This window comes from Phytophthora parasitica (assembly GCF_000247585.1).
Source record: "Phytophthora parasitica INRA-310 unplaced genomic scaffold supercont2.10, whole genome shotgun sequence".
NCBI lineage: Eukaryota > Oomycota > Peronosporomycetes > Peronosporales > Peronosporaceae > Phytophthora > Phytophthora nicotianae.
The window spans coordinates 644,440-663,183 of NW_008648996.1; the positions used below are offsets into that span (position 1 = coordinate 644,440).

At 49.4% G+C, this 18,744-nt stretch overlaps 10 protein-coding genes across 11 annotated transcripts; 5 read left to right on the forward strand and 5 right to left on the reverse strand.

Moving 5' to 3' along the window:
• Positions 1 to 234: 234 nt before the first annotated feature.
• Positions 235 to 1,625, forward strand: PPTG_06761 (hypothetical protein). The gene is made up of 4 exons (XM_008900802.1): positions 235 to 849; positions 910 to 973; positions 1,037 to 1,099; positions 1,178 to 1,625. The coding sequence occupies exons 1-4, from the start codon at positions 300 to 302 to the stop codon at positions 1,506 to 1,508; spliced, it is 1,008 nt and encodes a 335-aa protein (XP_008899050.1). The 5' UTR covers positions 235 to 299; the 3' UTR covers positions 1,509 to 1,625.
• Positions 1,626 to 2,952: 1,327 nt separating this feature from the next.
• Positions 2,953 to 5,240, forward strand: PPTG_06762 (hypothetical protein). The gene has a single exon (XM_008900803.1). It carries the CDS (start codon positions 3,198 to 3,200, stop codon positions 4,989 to 4,991), a length of 1,794 nt encoding a protein of 597 aa, XP_008899051.1. The 5' UTR covers positions 2,953 to 3,197; the 3' UTR covers positions 4,992 to 5,240.
• A 106-nt stretch (positions 5,241 to 5,346) lies between these two features.
• On the reverse strand, positions 5,347 to 7,713 carry PPTG_06763. Of its 2 annotated transcripts, XM_008900805.1 has the most exons (5): positions 7,681 to 7,713; positions 7,421 to 7,430; positions 7,216 to 7,341; positions 6,221 to 7,149; positions 5,347 to 6,147 (listed from the first exon to the last, which is right to left on the reverse strand). In XM_008900805.1, exons 4-5 carry the CDS (start codon positions 6,999 to 7,001, stop codon positions 5,738 to 5,740), a joined length of 1,191 nt encoding a protein of 396 aa, XP_008899053.1. In that variant the 5' UTR covers positions 7,002 to 7,149; positions 7,216 to 7,341; positions 7,421 to 7,430; positions 7,681 to 7,713; the 3' UTR covers positions 5,347 to 5,737. The 2 variants fall into 2 exon arrangements, with proteins under 2 accessions (XP_008899053.1, XP_008899052.1); XM_008900804.1 differs by lacking the exon at positions 7,681 to 7,713 and having other exon boundaries at positions 7,421 to 7,543.
• Positions 7,714 to 8,249: 536 nt separating this feature from the next.
• On the forward strand, positions 8,250 to 10,080 carry PPTG_06764 (hypothetical protein). Its single transcript, XM_008900806.1, has one exon. The coding sequence runs from the start codon at positions 8,267 to 8,269 to the stop codon at positions 9,305 to 9,307; it is 1,041 nt and encodes a 346-aa protein (XP_008899054.1). The 5' UTR covers positions 8,250 to 8,266; the 3' UTR covers positions 9,308 to 10,080.
• On the reverse strand, positions 9,597 to 10,517 carry PPTG_06765 (hypothetical protein; the record flags this gene model as incomplete). Its single annotated transcript, XM_008900807.1, has 2 exons — positions 9,597 to 9,997; positions 10,076 to 10,517. 2 exons carry the CDS (start codon positions 10,515 to 10,517, stop codon positions 9,597 to 9,599), a joined length of 843 nt encoding a protein of 280 aa, XP_008899055.1.
• A 45-nt stretch (positions 10,518 to 10,562) lies between these two features.
• PPTG_06766 (hypothetical protein) lies at positions 10,563 to 11,195 on the reverse strand (the record flags this gene model as incomplete). The annotated part of the gene is made up of 2 exons (XM_008900808.1): positions 10,563 to 11,004; positions 11,080 to 11,195. The coding sequence occupies 2 exons, from the start codon at positions 11,193 to 11,195 to the stop codon at positions 10,563 to 10,565; spliced, it is 558 nt and encodes a 185-aa protein (XP_008899056.1).
• A 599-nt stretch (positions 11,196 to 11,794) lies between these two features.
• Positions 11,795 to 13,698, forward strand: PPTG_06767 (hypothetical protein). Its single transcript, XM_008900809.1, has one exon. It carries the CDS (start codon positions 11,975 to 11,977, stop codon positions 13,535 to 13,537), a length of 1,563 nt encoding a protein of 520 aa, XP_008899057.1. The 5' UTR covers positions 11,795 to 11,974; the 3' UTR covers positions 13,538 to 13,698.
• Positions 13,699 to 14,037: 339 nt separating this feature from the next.
• On the reverse strand, positions 14,038 to 14,517 carry PPTG_06768 (hypothetical protein; the record flags this gene model as incomplete). The annotated part of the gene is made up of 1 exon (XM_008900810.1): positions 14,038 to 14,517. One exon carries the CDS (start codon positions 14,515 to 14,517, stop codon positions 14,038 to 14,040), a length of 480 nt encoding a protein of 159 aa, XP_008899058.1.
• An 821-nt stretch (positions 14,518 to 15,338) lies between these two features.
• PPTG_06769 (hypothetical protein) lies at positions 15,339 to 16,014 on the reverse strand. The gene has a single exon (XM_008900811.1). It carries the CDS (start codon positions 15,779 to 15,781, stop codon positions 15,452 to 15,454), a length of 330 nt encoding a protein of 109 aa, XP_008899059.1. The 5' UTR covers positions 15,782 to 16,014; the 3' UTR covers positions 15,339 to 15,451.
• Positions 16,015 to 16,071: 57 nt separating this feature from the next.
• Positions 16,072 to 18,291, forward strand: PPTG_06770 (hypothetical protein). Its single transcript, XM_008900812.1, has one exon. It carries the CDS (start codon positions 16,105 to 16,107, stop codon positions 17,827 to 17,829), a length of 1,725 nt encoding a protein of 574 aa, XP_008899060.1. The 5' UTR covers positions 16,072 to 16,104; the 3' UTR covers positions 17,830 to 18,291.
• The last annotated feature ends 453 nt before the right edge of the window (positions 18,292 to 18,744 follow it).

Consider the following 18,744-nt stretch of genomic DNA (forward strand, 5'->3'; position numbering starts at 1 on the left):
CCCGAGACAACAGCTACCTGCTTGAACACTCTCCCGTTCAGGAAGCCTCCAAGCTCTAACCTCGAAGACACTCTTCAGATCCAAACAACTACATACCAAAGCTTATATATCCTTTTCAGGAAGTATGGTGTTGAACTTTTGTGTTCATAATCTACCATCATTCCTGACTATCGCCACACAAAGTATCGCTCAGATTATGCCAAGCGCGTCATTACAATACAAATTGTGTACACACGCCACCAGCAGCTACGCCCAGAACCAAGTGCGTGGCAACTCCACTTCCCGATTGACCTCCAGCCATGCATCGCGTCGCCAAGTCCTTCGCCACCCGCTCCAGCGCCGCTGCCTCGCGTCTTCTACGTCCGCATGCCATTGGCCGCTGCGTTGTGTTCTTCAGTACTGACGCGCCGCAGATGGGCAAGCGTTTGACGCCCGAGGAGATCGCCGAGCGTCGCGCCAAACGGGCGGAGCGACGCGCGGCCAGCGGTGACGCTGCAAACGAGGAGAAGAGCGAAGCCTTGTTCATTGAAGGCTCCGTTCGGCCGTACCAGCGCCACTACGTTATTGTGGAACCAGAGAATACGGACCCGAACGCTTGGCCGGCCAAGCTGGAGCGGACACCTGAGCACATTTTAAGCTCGTACATGGCCGCATTGGTCAAGCTTTACGACGGCGACATCACGAAGGTGAAGAAGAGTCCACTGCTCGTGACGGCTGCAATCCCCTACACAGGCGTGTGCAGCGGTGGACTACGTAACAGTGAGAAACCCATTGAGAGGGAAGAAGGCGCACACGACATCTTGGTATTCCCGGATTTCGTGCGTGTCCACAACGTTTTGCCGTCGCAGAGTAAGTGGAAATAGTTGGGTGTTGTTGTTGTTGATATGGCTGACAGTTGTGGTGATGCAGTCTCGACGCTAGTGAGTAAGTCGCTAGAGAAGGACCTCGATCTGCCTGCAGTGCTGGAGCAAGAGTAAGAGAGTTTGTGTGATGAACACATTCGTATTGTGCGCTCATATTTATTGCACACAATTAGGAATCTGCAGTACACGCGAATGGAGAATGCCTACCACATGATGGTGTGTGGCCATGCCGCCAGGTACGCTAGTGATATTTTATCGAAACGCTGATTCAAGAATGTGTGGTGTCTAATATCGAACCTGTTACTGGCCTTCAGAGACGAGCGTTGCGGTTGCAAAGGTCCAGAATTGCTGGAGTGGTTGAAAAACTCGGCGACTGGCGCCAACAAGCCGTTGAATCTTTGGACTTCGAGCCATTACGGAGGCCACCGCTATGCCGCAGCGTGCATTGTGTATCCTAGTGGCGACTGGTTTGGCTTGCTCAACGAAGAAGACAAGGCGAAGGGGATGCTTGACGCCATGAACGACGAAGATCCGCTGAGGATATACGAACTATGGCGCGGTCGGATGGGCCTCACTGCGAACGAAATGCACCAAGCAGTGAAGGAGAGGGCCGAGTTTTCAGACGAGGTCGCTGAAAATGCATAAGTGCCGATTTGAATGAGAAACACCGAAACTTGTTCGTCAACTCGCATTTTTTTTTCAGTTGGAGACATTTCAATCTTAATACTTCGAAGTATATTGCGAAGTATCTTTTGGCTTGCGTGAGTGCAACTTGTACTTTATCAGAGGCCTGTTCAACATGTAAAGATCGGCACAACGGCATGAACCAGACTGTTGCATTCGCGAAAACCATCAAATGTACATGTTCCAACTTGGAATGTACATTTTGGAATACACTTGCTAAAACGGCGGAATGCAGCTGAGCGAGTGATGTATCATCATCGTTTTGTTCTGTGTCAACCCAGTGTCGCCAAACGGCCACTACAATTCACCGTTTTGTGCAATGTCCAAGATGCGGAGTACTTGCATCAATAGCCGGCGTAACCAGCGCCAGCCGGTCCTAGTGAGCAGAGCAGCAGTTCTGCTTACCACCAGCACAAAATGCAATGTTGTGCAATCCAGCAAGATACAGCTGAGTGGCAGGTAGCCGTTGCTCCAGCTTTTGGTTTTACATGTATCATAACGTGTTGTTCAGGCAGATGTGGTGAGCCAAGTCAATCCACACCAAGAAAAACTCGTGGTTGAAGTGGCAAAATTGTCCTGCATGTCTTTGTCTTTGCACTTTTGAAACGCGATGTACCGAAAAGATGCGCAAGCAGTCCTGCTCTCATTTCGCCATCTTCCTAACTAGAAGACAAAGACGCGATGAAGAGAGGAATAGCTCTCTAGGTGTTCTGATGTGGAGGCTGATGATCTAGATTGTCCGGAGCATTATCCGGCAAGGATTCAGCCGCTGTATGGGAATTTGGAGGCAATTATCCGGCATCGTCTGATTTGCCGAACTCTTGTTCCTTTTCGAAAATTATTGCGTCCCTCTACCATTTCGTTTGGACACGATGCAGTTACTGGTGCTGAGCCATTGTACGTGATCTTCTGGCAATAATGCGGTGGCAACTACAAACTACATAGCGCCATCGAGCGTTTCACTATTCGGAATTGCATCGAAAAACCGAGTGTGTTTTCGTGCTCGCTGCACTCTCCACCGTGTCGGAGTGACAGAGACCACAATGGCCAGGGCATCAATTGCCACGGCTCACCCATCAGCCCAGCATACTGAAACCGTCGATCACCTCCTTTTCCTCCATTGCGAGCGCAATAATTCAACGTGCGGCACACACTGCCGTAGAGCAGCAGAGACAGCAGAGACTCTGCCATCTGGACAAGCTGCTGCCCCAGCCCCGTGCCCCGCAACTTGGTCAGCAGCTCCATCGACTGCAGGACGTGAGTGCAAAGTGCCAAACAAATGGAGACTTTTTCAACATGTCTCCGTACCTCTGTATACATTTTCTCATACAAATCCCCGCGCTCTGTTCAGTGCCTTGGATGTGGAAGAGACGGTGTTACGACACTTGAGGACGGAACTGGAGGGGAAGGGCACTGTTCACTTGCTTTCACTATGGCCGCGCGATAGAAGAACAGTCCTACAACACCACGCCAAAAAGCAAAGCCCAAGACGCTTTTGTTGCCGACTCATTTGCGGATTTCGCTCGAGCCAGCCAGTGACCTTCACTCCAGGTCAAGAGCCCCCACGGTTCATTACACTTCCTCCTTCTAACGGGGGGAAGTATCGAGTTTCGAGCTTTTTTTTTTACCATCACTCTGCATCTACCAAGCATGGCAGCTACGTTCGTCCCGACGCCCAGCCTCTCGGCGGGGGAGCCCAGTCCGAGCAGCAGCACGGGCGGCGGCGAGGCGCGCGCCGCGCCTATCACCGCCTCCCGCTTCGCGCAGCGCCGTCTGCGAGTCGTGACGGAGCCCAAGCACAGCAACAAGATGCACCGTACGCGCACGCTGAGCGAGTTGATCCTCCTGTCGCCACGCAGCAGTCCGCGCATCACGCCTCGCCACAAGCGGTTCGACATGGACATCGAAGTCTCGAGTTTCTTCGCAGAGGGCGAAGGTCTCGTGGATCTCATGGGCAGCAGAGACTTGCGGAGACTGAGTGAACGTCACTCGACGATCGACGAGGAGACGGCAGCTCCCATTGCGTCAAGAAACAGGTTTTTCCCCGCTAGCAACGAGCCAGACAACCAGCACGAAGAGATGGACGTGGATGAAGGACAGCCTGAACCCGAGGCGGAGCCAGAAGAGACCCAGCGCAGCGTAGGAGAAGTGGTGGACATGCTCTTCGAGATCCACTCGGCGCTTAAGAGTCGACACTTGGGCCAGAGAACCGCAGCTTCGGCGCTTGCGGCCAGTAACTTGGTCAGCACGTTGGCCTATCCGGCGCCTGAGCCCATTCCGAGAGACGAGCAGCTCGAGGCGCTCGAGAATACGCGCAAGATGCTCGAGTGTGCCATTTGCCAGGAGGTTTTCAGCAATGCCACGGAGGCAACTTGCTGTGGCCAAATCTTCTGCAAGGACTGCATCGAACGCTGGGTGAGTGAACGCGGCTCGTGCCCCATGTGTCGTGAAGCCATCAGCTTTTCACTTTTGGCGGCGTCGCGTCACGCCCAGCGAATGGCAAATGAGATGAAAGTGAGCTGTCCCTACTGCTCGGAAACCATGAAAAAGGCAAATTTGGCAGACCACGTGAGTGCATGTGACCAAGCGCCAGTGGAGCCCCCTCCTCCCGCGGATGTTGCGTTGCGGCAAGTGCTGCTTCGCACTGCCAGACTTAATAGTTCCTTCTTGGCACGATTCCTCATGAGCCCGTCACCGCCGCAAGCGCTCATGATGCAGTGTTACATTCGCACTCGAGGAGGCGGCAACTACGAGCTGTACACACAAGACACAGACACGCTGCTGTGCACTGCAGTGCGTCGTCGCCAGTACGACATGTCGGTGAGCTTCGTCATCTCGCTTGCCACAAATCTGGACGTGTCGAACCAGGCGAACGGAGATGGCGCGTACCCGATGAATGCGCCTGTGCCGGTTGCCCGACTGGACAAGAACTACATGGGATCACAGTACACAATGTACGACACAACTGGCCAAGTGGCCGTCGAGCTGGGTGCTGTGCAATACGCTGCCACATTCGGCAAATCTCCTCGTCAGATGCGAGTTGCATTGCCACTAGTGGCACCTGTACAGAATGTCGACAGCGCTGTGGACGGTGCTCCGTCTTGGGCCGTGCAGCCCTGGAGACCTGAAAATAAGGAAGATACGATCCTGTCACAAGTGGAAAGCCCCGACACGGCGCGTGCATTGCACCTGATCAACAAGCCTCCGGTCTGGATCGAGTCTCTTGAGGCCTATTGCCTGGATTTCGGTGGTCGAGTTGCCGCCGCGTCAGTGAAAAACTTCCTCTTGTCCCACCCGGATGATATGGACAAGACGTTGATGCTGTTTGGACGCACACAAGACCGCCAGGTGTACTCGATGGACTATGCGCACCCGTTCACACCAGTGCAGGCCTTCGCGATCGCGTTGAGCAGCATGGACTCGCACCTCGTGACCTTCGATTAGACGTGATGTTGGTGACGAGGTCGGTGCAGCGGAGAAGCGTGTATGAAGTCTTCTGCGTGAAAAAAAAAAATATTCGGCGATCGACTGCTGTTTTCGTGTGTCACCGACTTGCTGGCGTCCAGCAATTTCTGTAACTAGCATCAACCTGTAGATCCACTAGATCCACTACGCCAGCCTTATCGTAGCAAGTTCCATTTTGGCTTTTACGTGTAAAATAATAGCAACCGTGCTGCATTTTTTTACTTTCGATTGTCCATCCAAAGATCTCCAGCCGCTGGGATGGACGTCAAGATGTCACCATCCCAACAAGTCTCCACTTGATTCACAGCGAATGGTACGCGTTGAAGATACAAGAGGCTTTGGTATCTTCATGCTAGATTTATCATTCTCCACAGTCTTCGGTCGGCAACTAGTTTAATTGTGAGGCGTTCACGTTACGCGTTTACATGAGTCACTACCCTCCACAACTCCATAGTCGCGGAAAAGAATTGCAAGTGATGTTAAGCTTCATCCTCTGCATTGTTTCCCACATTCCTGCTGCTTGCGTAGTACTACGTAGTACACGGTTACAGCTCTTCCCATTTCCTTTTCTCTCTTTCGGCAACTTTGCCGTTGGTACTTTTAGCCCCAAAGCTTTGGCAACAATTGAAAAGAATGACAAGAATGATTTTGTTTTGCTGTGATTTATCATTACTTGAGAAATGATAAACAAGCGCTTGTGGTAAGCTGCTAAGAAGATCTCCTGTTTAGAGTTTGGAGGCCTCTTGGACGGGAGAGTGTTCAAGCAGGTAGCTGTTGTCTCGGGCCCCTTCGTTCGTCTTCGGTTCAGTCAGCAACGACACACCCACAGTCACAACGGGCGGAATGATGAGCGTCACGATGAACGTGATCATGCTGTTCTGCGAGTAGAGACCTTCGGGCAAGATGAACCAGTTGAAGCCACCCACAAACTTTCCCTGTGCGATCACCCCGCAGATGAAAATGGTGGCCAATCCAGCAGCACTGCCAGCCAGAGCTCCAGTGCGAGTAGCGCGCTTCCACGTGCCAAGCAGCATGGGCCCCACAGCAGCCGTGCACAACAAGTCGGCGATCAAGTAGAGCGTCAGAATATCGTACTGCTGGTATCCGATCGCGATAGCCGGCGCGTTAAGCAGCACTAAAGAAAAATAATATAAACATACAAGTCAGTACAATCATCCATCCACAACACAAAGGAGCACTATACTGACCACAGATGACACGTGCGTGCAACAGCGAGAGCTTGGGAAAGCACGTCGTGAGCTCAGCAGCCAGACCCATTTGAATCGAGTCGGACACTCCACTTGACAGCATGGCGATGACCACAACGATGAGAACTTGCCAGCCACGTCCCATGTCGATAAGCACTGCGAAGAACAGAGGACCGTCCGGATACGCGAGATACGAAACCATACCGGCCATCGCGAGTGCCACCGTGAACAGCGCAATGATGATACTGGCAATGTATGCAGCCTTGCGAAGGGTACTGTCGTCGTAAGCGGCATACACACGTTGCCAGAAGCCCGTGAAGAAGAGATTGGACGCCGTCACTGCAATGACCAGCGTCACCAGCGTCTCGAAGCCAGCAGTGGTGAAGGCTGCAACGTTGGTACTTGACCACGCACCCTCAGGGATTGAGACGTGGAAGAACATGGCAATGCACACCACAGCCACCAGAGCGACGACTCCAATGCCTTGCCACACGTCAGTGGCAAGACTGGCACGAAGACCTCCGATAACGAGGTAGAGGTTCGTGAGGAAGGCCACGATCAAGATCGTTACGATCGGGTGTGCGTTCGGTGACATCATCGTTGTAAGCTGCGCGATGGACGTGTACTCGGAGGCCAGACAGATGAACTGGTAGAACATGGAGATGAAGCCCACGTACACCTGCATGATGTAGCCGAAGCGGTTCGAGACCACGTCCGTCATGGTGACATTTTCGCCCAGTGCAGAGCGTGTGTATGGCCCGACTTGTGCCAATACTATCATTCCGATGACTCCAGATAACGTGTAGCCGATCACACCCCACGATCCAGCATCTACGCCAATCTGAGGGAACGAAAAGAGAGCTCCTGCGCCGATACCAGCCGAGAAAAGGCACCAGGCCAGACGGAGGGTTCACGTTGAGTTCCTTGCGCTACAGTTGACGCGTTAACGTGCTAAGAAAAGTGGGAATTTAGAGAGCTAGGTAACTGTGACGCACCTGACAAAGTTCTTAACCGAGTTGATTTTCAGGTGTCGACTCATAACGATAGCGTAGGCAGCGACGGCGATGAGAGTTGCGGCCATGACGCCATAGGTGACTCCACTCGCCAGCATCTCGACAGGTCTTTAGTGGTGATGACAAGGAGAAAATGGTTAGATACACTGTCGTAACTCGAAAAATGATGCGAAAAATGTGGCTTTACCAGGTGGAACCTAATGGAAGTTGGAGTAGCGGACAGCAGATACGAAGACACATGCATGGTCAACAACAAGAACAGCAGCAGTCCCTCCGCCGGTATGAACCGGATCAGGTTCTAAGGGTTTGATTCTCAGCCGACCAAACGCATGGAACTGGTCCATGGCTGGCACTCGGCACCCCTCGCTGGTTGGATGTCAGTGCATGCAACTTCACAGAAGAGGACGGAGCACAGGGATATACAGAAAGAAATGAACGGGCAAGTACCGGAAGTGGTGAAGGCGTCGATCGGATGCAGAGAGAATTCTCAAATGCCACAGACTGGCACTTTGAGTGGATGCAACTGGCAACGTTTTGCTTCCAATCACCTGTCGATTGTAAACATAACTTTTTAGTGGATGACCAATCACAAATTGTTATTCGCTTTTGCAATGTCACGACAAGTCGAAAAGTTACAATGCAAACCTTGAAATTGTGAGGAGTGTTGTCCAATGCAGTGTTGGCACCTGCGGCGGCTAGTAGAAAGCTCGACGTGTTTAAGTTCCTTTTCAACCAGAGCCTCTCTGCTACGCCAGTGCTTCAACGCTACAGTTTTAGCTGCATACTGTTTCATGCTGCGGCAACAGGTTACTTCGAAATAGTCGAATTCCTCATCAGCGGAGAACTCTTTACTTCACAGGATATGACAGCATACGTTATCAGAGCTCTCGCTAACAACCATATTGAAATCGCGCAAATGCTAATGTCAAGTGGCATCTACTCCAGTGGAAACGTGCTGGTTGCAGCAGCTGAAGCGGGTCGACCTTCGAAGATAATTTGAGTACATTATATACGCAACAGTGTTAGTTTGAGGATGTCTTGTCCTTGTTCACACTTGAATGAGTACATATCCTCATTCTTCAAGATGTCGACGTTGCTCCTGCTCGTAACGCGCCGTTCGCTATCCTTCGCGTCCTCGCTGCTCCACTTCACGTCATCTCTCTCTTCTTCTGCTTCTCCTCGCGTCCGGTTCCTCATCTCGTCCAATTCCCGGGACCTCGAGCGTTCTCTCCGTCTTCACTACCCCAATCTATTGGCCTCCCACGAACACGAGTCGATTCCCGACTGGTCCGATCCAAAAGATCTCCAAGAAGCCTTAGGAAGATGTGACGGGGCTATATTCGCCGCCAGTGGCTGCGGAGACGGCGTCATTAATCTACCGAGTAACCCATCGGACGAATGGCTCCAATGCGAGCAGAACTTAGCAACTCTCGTGTCCAAAGACCATCGGGTTGTCAAGTTATCGTGGACTGAAGGGTTCGTGGAAGAGCGTTCTCCTTCTGCTGCGGGGAGAGCCAACTTTGAGCTGGAAAAGGAATTGAAGGGAAAGTTTGGGGGTGGAAATAATGGGGCTCAAAACTTGACTATTCTGCGAGCCCCTACGGGGATGGACGCGTTCCTGCGAGGTCGGTTGTTCGACTTAGTGTGTGGGCGGACGCTTTCCATGAGTGTTAAACGAGGACGCATTGCATTTGTGCATCCGTTGGATGTGGCGGAAAGTTTGAGCGCGGTGTTAGTGAAGCAGAATGATGGAATGAATGAAGGTCTGTATAGTTTGACGGGACCTGAGGCGTTGACGTTTGAGGAGGTTGCGAAGATTTTATCAGAGGGAATTGGCGACAAAGTGAACTACTCGAATTTTCCGTTGTGGGCGGTGCAACCTGCGCGATGGGTACGGGGAGTACCGGGAGATGCTATTGAGGAGGAGCTTGGAGTGATGCGAGCGTTGGAGGCTGGTGCGCAGAATGGGGTGGAGATCGAGGTTATGGAGAAGTTAGTGGGACACAAGCCGCGTACATTCCGCGAGTTCGTAGCGCAGAATTCGGATGCATGGCCCCGTGCTGAACCGCTGTAGCGCGATAGGGACGAATAACAACAGGTAAATTTCAGCCTTCACCTGGCATATGTCAACTGCTTCGAAGAATGGCCTTAGTTGCCTGGAACGTTGTATTAGCCTTGAAGACAACAAAGTTTGACAGAAGGTGATTCACTGCTTGTTACCAATTTTCATTGCTCACGAAAACATGAAAAGCGAATGAAATGTGGATGATGAAAAATCACCCAACTTAAGCAGTTGTAAAACAGTTTGCTGAGCTTTGGAACGTGCGATCCGTCCCAATTCGTGCGCAGGATGCCGATGAATATTAGTCCTTGCTCGAATGGATGGGGGAGTTCTCCAGCAGATAGCTGTCTTCGGTCTCGTCGATACGCTTGGGTGTCATCAGCGACACGATCACAGTCACGACAGGCGGAATGACGAGCGTTACGATAAATGTGATCATGCTGTTCTGCGAGTAGAGTCCCTCGGGTAGAATAAACCAGTTGAATCCACCCACAAACTTTCCCTGTGCAATCACGCCGCAGATGAAGATGGTGATCAGCCCAGCAGCACTCCCAGCCAGTGCACCCGTGCGAGTAGCACGCTTCCAGACCCCAAGCAACATCGGACCAACAGCACCAGTGCACAGCAAGTCAGCGATCAGGAACAAATTCAGGATGTCATACTGCTGATAGCCGATCACGATAGCTGGCGCGTTCAGCAACGCTGTACAGAAAAATAAATTACTTACTTGTCAGAAAAATATTTTAGAAAAACAATCAGTAAAAAAAACAAATTACTTACCAACAATAATACGTGCGTGCAAAAGCGATAACTGCGGGAAGCACGTCGTCAGCTCCGCCGCAATCCCGATCTGTATCGAGTCGGACACGCCACTGGCCAACATAGCGATGACGATAACGATCAGCACTTCCCAGCCATGGCCCATGTCGATTAAAATCGCGAAAAATAAATCTCCGTCTGGATACGCCAGATACGACACCATACCAGCTAGCGCCAAGGCCACAGTGAACGGGATAATGATTCCACAAGCCATGAACGCAGCTTTACGAAGCGTATGGTCGTCGTATGCAGCATAGACTCGTTGCCAGAAGCCCGTGAAGAACAGATTCGATGCTGTGACAGCAATCACCAGCGTCACTAACGTCTCGAATCCTTCGACGGTGAACGCAGCGACGTTAGTTCTTGACCACGCTCCGTCCGGAATGGACACGTGGAAGCACATGGCGATACACACCACGGCAAGTAAGGCGATAACTCCAATACCCTGTCACACATCGGTCGCCAAACTGGCACGAAGACCGCCAATCAGAAGATACAGATTGGTCAGGAATACGACCACCAAGATAGGAATCAAGGAATGAGCGTTCGGTGACAACATGGTCGTGAGTTGAGCCACACAGGTGAGCTCCGAAGCCAGTGAAATAAACTGGTAGAAGACCGAGATGAAGCTGATGTACACCTGCATAATGTAGCCGAAGCGTTGGGCTACAACGTCTGTCATTGTGACGTTCTCACCAAGTGCTGAGCGGGTGAAGGGACCCACAACTGCTAGCACCATCATGCCACAAACTCCGGACATGGTGTACCCAATGACACCCCACGAACCAGCGTCCACCCCGATGGCAGGGAACGAAAACAATGTCCACGAGCCCATTCCAGCTGAAAAGAAACACCAGGCGAGTCGCAGCGACGTCGTCGAGTTCTTGGCACTGTGAAGAGATATTAAATTATTGTCAAAAACGAAATAAAGTTATTTCAATTATTGTAATAAAACAATGCCGTACCTCACGAAGTTCTTGACGGAATCGATTTCCATCCTGCGGCTGACGATGATGGCGTACGCTGCTACTGCCACCAACGTGGCGATCATCACGCCATAGGTCACTCCACTGGCGAGCATCGTAAAAGCTGGAATGACAATAATTATTGTGAATTGGACAAGTAACAATAATTGAAAAACTTCACAATCGTTTTGCTTACTTGAGTTGGTTCTGGAATCGAAAAAGTAGGTTTTGACAACAGGAAGTGACACAACACATTAACAACAAGAACAACAGCAGTCCCTCCGCCGGAATGACCCGGATCAGGTTCTAAGGGTTTGATTCTCAGCCGGTCAGCGCATGGAACTGGTCCATGGCTGGCAATCGGCACCCCTCGCTGATTGGATGTCAGTACACACAGAGGACCATGCAACCACAGAGAAGAACAACGGAAAGGTTACCCGAGGACAGCTGAGAGAGATCGTTTGACTAACGTGAAGCAGATTCGAAAATGAGCCCTGATCGGATTGTTTGGATAAATGCATCCATTACCCCATTATTGTTGTTGGCTGCCCATCACCCACTGAGATGCGATTGGTGGATATGTTCGTGAAAAATGTATGATTGGTGGAAATGATCAATTCTAAAACAATATGTGGCCCACACAATAAGTTGAAGTAAGAAATAGAACAAGGAAAAAATATCTATTTTTCTTTTAAATTCAACGCTCCTCGAATGTCGAAAAAAAAAACAAGAAAAAGCGTTATCCTATCTGTCTTCGCTCTTCGACTCTTTTAACGACTTCGAAAAAGCGCTATCCGTTGCTTTTAAACGTTAAGCCAACAGCACCCGTCATTTCCCAATTCGACGCGGAGGACGCCTGAGCTCAGCTAAGTACATTCCAATATTCCCGACGACAATGGATTCCCCTCTCCAAGTGGACAGCAATTTACCGGTAAACATCGGCACACTAGCCTGTGTGTTGGTGTTGATTTCCGCTTTCGTGATGCTCGGCTTCAGCACCAAATCTGCTTCCAAGAATGCTTCTAGTTCGCTGTATTTGCCTTCGCGTATACCGATATTCGGGAACACGTTGTCGTTCGCTATGAACGTTGGTCGCTACCATGAGTGGGTAACTGGTCATAGCCTGGAACGTGATGGTCAACCGTTCGCTCTGAATCTTGTTGGAAAAAGCGACGTCGTGTACGTCTCGAGACCAGAACACTTTGAAGAAATTCTGAAAACTCAAAACAAAAATTTCATCAAGAGTGACAGTGTTCGTGACACTTTCGACGACTTTCTGGGTGAAAACATTGTACTACTCAATGGGGAACAGTGGAAGTTCCATCGCAAAGTCATGGTCAATCTCCTCACCCCTCGAGCGCTACGTGAGTACATAACTCCAGTCGTTCAAGAGAAGGTGTTGGTACTACGAAACGTGCTGAACGAGGCGAGTAGAGCCAAGCAAACGTTCGATATGAACAAGCTAATACGTCAATTTACCCTTGACACGTTTGTGGAGATCGGCTTAGGCTGTAAGTTGAACCTGTTAACCTCAGGTGAAGAACACCCGTTTGAGATAGCATTTGATGAAGCGAATCATCTCACGAGCAAGCGTTTTTCAACGCCAACGTGGATCTGGAAACCCATGCGATGGCTGAATATTGGGAGTGAACGACGACTCCGTGACGCTATCGGTGAGATGAATGAATTCATAGTTAATTTGATCATGGACGCCATGGAACAGGTCTCGAGTCTCAAAGAGAGCGCAACGGAGAACCATCGTACTTGCAAGAACATCATAACCATTCTATTGAATAATGACCAGGACATTGCTCCCACTCTAGTGCGAGACATTGTTTTGACGGGGCTAGAAGCTGGAAGAAATACGACTGCAGACACATTAGTGTGGTTGTTTCATGCGCTGAGTCTCAACCCACGAGTTGAGAAGAAACTTCGCGATGAAATCTTGACGAAGATGCCAAAATTCAAAGAATCAGACACCTATGTGCCGACTTACGAAGAAATTCAGGATTTGCCGTACATGGAAGCCACCATTCAAGAGACTTTTCGCCTCTTTCCAAGTGTTCCTGTGATTCCGTATCATTGCGCTTGCGATACTGTTTTGAAGGACGGTACCTTTATTCCCGCTGGTGTTGATGTTTTCCTGTATCTCTATGGGGCTGGACGCCTTGCAAGCGTGTGGGGTTTACATGTGTTGTCTTTTATGCCTGAGAGGTTCCTTGACGAAGAAACGGGAAAATTGCTTCAAGATCCACCTGCTAAGAATTGGGCGTTTGGTACTGGGCCTCGTCTGTGTGTCGGACGGAATCTGGCGATGGTGGAATTGAAGATGGTGATCGCAACCGTTGTGAGCCAGTTTACACTGGCCGAAGAGCCTGGGCAGGACGTGCAACCGATCGTTGATCTCACCTTGACGATGAAAAACCCGCTAATGATGCGCGTTGAAGCGGCCAACTAGCCGAAGTAGGACATGATGACCAAAGTTCATTCGATGATCCACTCTTTCTCAAAATCTAGGATAGCTATTACATTTTTATATATATCCTCTACTGAGTCTAGTACTCCATTGGTGCTGTGAAGAACTTTGATACATTGGCACTTGGGCAGATGCTCGTCGGCATTTTTACTTGTAGTACGCCTTCACCTTTTTTTTTTCGATTTTATAAGAGTGGGTGTTCGGCACTGATGAAACTACTATTGAGTCATGGTACGGTGAGTGTTCAGCAGCCTTTTTGATGTGAGTTGCCGGTTCGCAATGTGCGATTTTTCTGAAAGCTTTAGCACGACTTTGTATTATTATTATAACTTGGCGTTTTGATTCGTACGTCACTCCACCATGGATATCCTTCTCGTAAGAGCCGTCAATTGATCTATACTATTGATCCTCCCTATCTTGGCGGAATTCCGGATAGTTTTCAAGGATACACACGTATAATTTTCGACTACCACGACGGCGAATCAGTTCCACCACTGTGCAACTTTCAGGTGGCGTTTCCTTTCTCGTACTGCACAAGCCAATGCTACTGGGGTGCAGCCCTCATCTCGATTGCTGTGCAACCGCTTGACGATACCCAACGAGCCCCGAGCAGCAGCACTATCCATCGCCTTGGTCGTGCATCCCTCCGAGCGATTGGAATGAAGCCACTTAGCGATACCAAGGTGACCATTTGCAGCTGCTCTATCCATAGCTTCAGTCGTGCAACCAACGTTTACATTGTTGTGAAGCCACTTGACCACCTCGAGATGTCCATTTGTAGCAGCGCCATCCATAGCAGCCGATGTACATCCTTCTGAGCGTTCGTTATGTAGCCATTTGACCATTTCCAAGTGCCCACCCGTTGCTGCAGCATCCATCGCGTCAGTCGAACAGCCCTCTTGTCTATTTTGATGTAGCCACTGCACAACATTCAAAGAGCCATTCGCTGCGGCCTTGTCCATTGCTTTTTGCGAGCATGGCGGCCCTGTCTGCTTTCTATATCGTTTTCTAGAGCGTTTCCCAATTTCAGTTCGATTAAATAATTTATAGTAGCAGTTTTTTTTTCATGCCAGTGTATATTTGAGAAATGATAATTAGCTGAGCAAAACTGAGTTTGAAAGCAAGTAATGTGTTTTAGGTAAGTGGGTTTAGTAAAAACTTCTTCTGTAAATTATGATACTGATGATTTTCCGTAATGAATAGGTGATTCTTTTTGTCTTGATGTCAGCAATAGAACTAAGCGATTCTCCTCGTATCACTCAAGAAAAATATTACGCTTTGGTGCTACAGGAATCTGTATTGATATACCGATAGTGCCCATCCCATCACATTTAATTTTTTGGGTGCCAGGTTAGAGCCTTTACCATACTGGTATCCAAACTGATATACCCGTAAGGACCATCCCACCACATTAAAGCTTTTGGGAGCCGTTACTGGCGTATTGGTACATACTGCGATGCCGAATTAACCTTGTTGCTTTCACCACTAAAGTGTTTCTTAACCCAGAAAAAAATCATTTAAAAATGAATAGATAAACTTTTTTATAGAGGCCGACTGGCAGTGTTCCCGCGAAGGAGAACTTGATCAATTTCTGAGCGAGTGAGATTTCCTTTATAGTCGCGTTTTGCCACGCGTACGAATTGAATCCTTCGCTGATATGCTGTTGATTCAGTAAAAAAAAAAAAAAAAAAAAACTCACTAGCTTAGCTATTAGTAACGCAGCGCGCGATATATGGAATCCAGCACAAACACAAACTATAATTCATAGCACGCTTTTACTTTTTTTAAAGGCATGTTAATCATCAAAGATCATGTTGATTATCGCAAATGCCGTCAACGATCTGTCAGTCCTGGCAATTCATATGCATCTGGCTTCGCTGGAAACTTCACCGCCATTTAACAGTAGAAGAAGCCTCCAATAGGACGACCAAACAGGCAGCCTGGTCCGTAGATGGGACGACCGAACTTGCCCCACCAGCCAAGAGGGTAGCGCCATCCGTAGCGGAAACCACCGCCGTAAGGGAAACGGAAGCGGTGACGGAAGAACCGACCGCGCCCAACGATGAATTGTTCCGAGCTTGTTTCAGGAATGGGTTCCTCGCCTCCGACAAGTGTCACTCCGGCCGGGACTTCCTCCAAATCGGTTGGGACCGCATCATCGGCTTGAGTACAGCTCATAACAGCGAGGAGCACGACGAGCAGCGCAAAAATTGAGAACTTGGTCATGATCCGAAGGTATCAGCGTTCACTGGGTAAGAGGCTACTTGGGTGCAGGAGCGCAAAACAAAGAATGAGAGTTCTGGTTATCAGCAGCGAGTATTGATCGTCGCATGCTATCAAAGCTATTGTTTAGCTTCTTGACCAAAGTATCCTCGCCATTTTTCCTCGAAATGGGGCAGATTTGTCTGAGTGATGCCTGAAAGAACAGGTGGCTTCAAAAGCACTTTTTTTTTTTGCTTGAGCAAAACCCAAAAAGCGGGATAAAAAATGGGTGACATCATTAAACCCATTAAACCCAGACATTCAAGGCTCTGTTATTCAAAACGCTAATGGTATCGCTGTTGCTCGCTGTGGACTTGCTTTTCCGCTCTAAGCCCGAGCTCACGTCCCTCGCTCACGTGGCCACAACCGTGTCCGTCTTCCTGGACTCTTCAGTCGAGCTACCACTTAATGAAGCGTGCAAACTGGAGTCTGTGGAGCTACTCCAGCGCATCTGGGATAGTTGTGAAATTTGCACGAACGATGGTAATATTTCGGACGGAAGATGGACATTACGCAGATATCTGCGCAGCGATCCTCACTACAGGCAATTTATTTTCTCTGATTCGCTGAATGAGGCCATGTATCGCGGCAATTTGGAGATTGGCAAGTGGCTCTTGGACCACTTTAAGGAATGCCGCGTAGAAGTTGATCGCGCTCTGGGGGACGTTCCGGGCGAAAATATGATGAAGATTTTGCAATTTTTACACGAAAATAACACGGACCGACCAAGACGCAGACGAATTCATTATTTTAATTTGAATGAGCCAAATAATGAACCAAGCGAGCGACCCAACCCACGGATGAAGTGGGGAGGCTTTACTATGGTATATGCAGCCCAGAGTCGTCGCCACGACGCCGTGTGGTGGCTCAATCATCACTATCCTGATGTTTGGTACAACTTGGAAGTTGCAACGGAGGCAGCATTGAGACATGGGGACATTCACTTGGCTGAGCAGTTCATAGAGAACGGTTCTAACTGGCCTACTGAGGGCAACGTGGCGGACGAGGCTGCAGAGAAGGGGAACCTTCCAGTCTTGCAATGGCTACTTAAGCAGGTAGAGTTTGAAGAAGTCGTAGGATTAGTGGTCAAGGCCGCTGGGAACGGCCACCTTCAAGTCGTTCGTTGGCTGATTGATCACAGTGGGGGGCAGCGCATTGACGAGGTTCGCTTTGCAATTCACACAACAGCCATCCATGGACACCTTCACGTCGCGAAATTCTTACGTGAAAAAGAAAAGAAATCTACTTCGAGGCCACGATCCTCTGCTGTTCAGCCCCGAGTAGCGGCCTGGGAGCATGGAACGTGGAGGGAAGCTGCGGTGGTATCAGCACAAACCATGATCGGAGCTGCAAGAAATGGCCACCTTGACGTAGTTAAGTGGCTTTATTCGGAGTATGGCGTCGATTTGTTTGATTCCAAAACGAAAATCAAGAACGGTGTTCTAGTTACTGCAATGGATGCTGCAGCTGGTAACGGGCATCTCGATGTTCTGAAGTATTTTCATGGACTCGACATTACTACCTCTCTGAATGGGAACGCACGTAAAAGAAAGCGACCCAGCAATCAAACAGGGCCGCCATGCTCGCAAAAAGCAATGGACAAGGCCGCAGCGAATGGCTCTTTGAATGTTGTGCAGTGGCTACATCAAAATAGACAAGAGGGCTGTTCGACTGACGCGATGGATGCTGCAGCAACGGGTAGGCACTTGGAAATGGTCAAATGGCTACATAACGAACGCTCAGAAGGATGTACATCGGCTGCTATGGATGGCGCTGCTACAAATGGACATCTCGAGGTGGTCAAGTGGCTTCACAACAATGTAAACGTTGGTTGCACGACTGAAGCTATGGATGGAGCAGCTGCAAATGGTCACCTTGGTATCGCTAAGTGGCTTCATTCCAATCGCTCGGAGGGATGCACGACCAAGGCGATGGATAGCGCTGCTGCTCGGGGTTCGTTGGGTATCGTCAAGTGGTTGCACAGAAATCGAGATGAGGCCTGCACCAAGTGAAAAAACACCGCCTGGGAGTTGCTCGATGGCTACACTCTCACCGGCCAGAAGGCTGCTCTTGTTCTGCTCTTGATGCTGTTGCAAAGGAAGGTCATTTTGAGTGCCTCTTATTTCTGCACTCTCAATTCAAGCTTAAGTGCACCGAAAAAACAGCTTTGCTGACTCGCAACAATGGTACCCCGGAGATTCATGCTTGGATCCTTGAAAACTATCCGGAATTACGAGCCGTGGTGGAGAATGTGGAAGACGAAGAGGATTAACAGGCGATTGCTGGTTACCGTCGTCTACCATTGGCAGTAAAAAAGATTGGAAAATTCAATAGGCAATCACTCTAATTAGGTGGACCCTGACTAATAATGGTTTTTTAGATTGGATCGCAAAATGTAAGCCCGTTTTGTGAAAACTACCGGTCCAAATAGCAAATCACAATACTGGAACAAAGGTATCGTCGAGATCTGTCCAAAACCGATCTTTTTCATTACTTGAAAACATTTCATTTTTGTGGCGTCACTAAAGTGCCAATGTACTACTAATTTGGAAGCACAACTAATTAGAGTGATCATATTATACACTTATCCTGGGATAGCAGTATGGTTTCCGCTAGCAGTCGGTCACGCAAAGGTTGTGTTCCAAAAATGAGACGGCGTCAAACAAAAAGTTACTAATCAACCATTAATTAAAAAGCGTCTAAGGCACACCATTGAAAAGCCCTGTATCTCCGCCATCCGTAGAGCCCTCAAACGAAGAAATCCATTCAGCCGTTTCGGAGAAATCGGCTGACCAAAAAATTATCTCCGTCAAGGACGTCGAAGTCGATTTATTTTTATTGGTGAATTAGATCCAAAATCGCCCAAGGAATCCAGTGGTGGCCTCGGTTTACGCTAATTCGTATTCTAAAAGGTCAGTTTTGCCAGT

What these genes read in the sequence shown, in the direction of transcription:
- PPTG_06769 (XM_008900811.1), bottom strand. Translation starts at nt 15,781, where the DNA reads ATGACCAAGTTCTCAATTTTTGCGCTGCTCGTCGTGCTCCTCGCTGTT.
- PPTG_06767 (XM_008900809.1), top strand. Translation starts at nt 11,975, where the DNA reads ATGGATTCCCCTCTCCAAGTGGACAGCAATTTACCGGTAAACATCGGC.
- PPTG_06761 (XM_008900802.1), top strand. Translation starts at nt 300, where the DNA reads ATGCATCGCGTCGCCAAGTCCTTCGCCACCCGCTCCAGCGCCGCTGCC. An exon ending in CAACGTTTTGCCGTCGCAGA is followed by an intron (nt 850 to 909) that starts GTAAGTGGAAAT and finishes GTGGTGATGCAG; the next exon opens with TCTCGACGCTAGTGAGTAAG. An exon ending in CCTGCAGTGCTGGAGCAAGA is followed by an intron (nt 974 to 1,036) that starts GTAAGAGAGTTT and finishes GCACACAATTAG; the next exon opens with GAATCTGCAGTACACGCGAA.
- PPTG_06764 (XM_008900806.1), top strand. Translation starts at nt 8,267, where the DNA reads ATGTCTTGTCCTTGTTCACACTTGAATGAGTACATATCCTCATTCTTC.
- PPTG_06762 (XM_008900803.1), top strand. Translation starts at nt 3,198, where the DNA reads ATGGCAGCTACGTTCGTCCCGACGCCCAGCCTCTCGGCGGGGGAGCCC.
- PPTG_06763 (XM_008900805.1), bottom strand. Translation starts at nt 7,001, where the DNA reads ATGATAGTATTGGCACAAGTCGGGCCATACACACGCTCTGCACTGGGC. An exon ending in GCACGCACGTGTCATCTGTG is followed by an intron (nt 6,148 to 6,220) that starts GTCAGTATAGTG and finishes ATTTTTCTTTAG; the next exon opens with TGCTGCTTAACGCGCCGGCT.
- PPTG_06770 (XM_008900812.1), top strand. Translation starts at nt 16,105, where the DNA reads ATGGTATCGCTGTTGCTCGCTGTGGACTTGCTTTTCCGCTCTAAGCCC.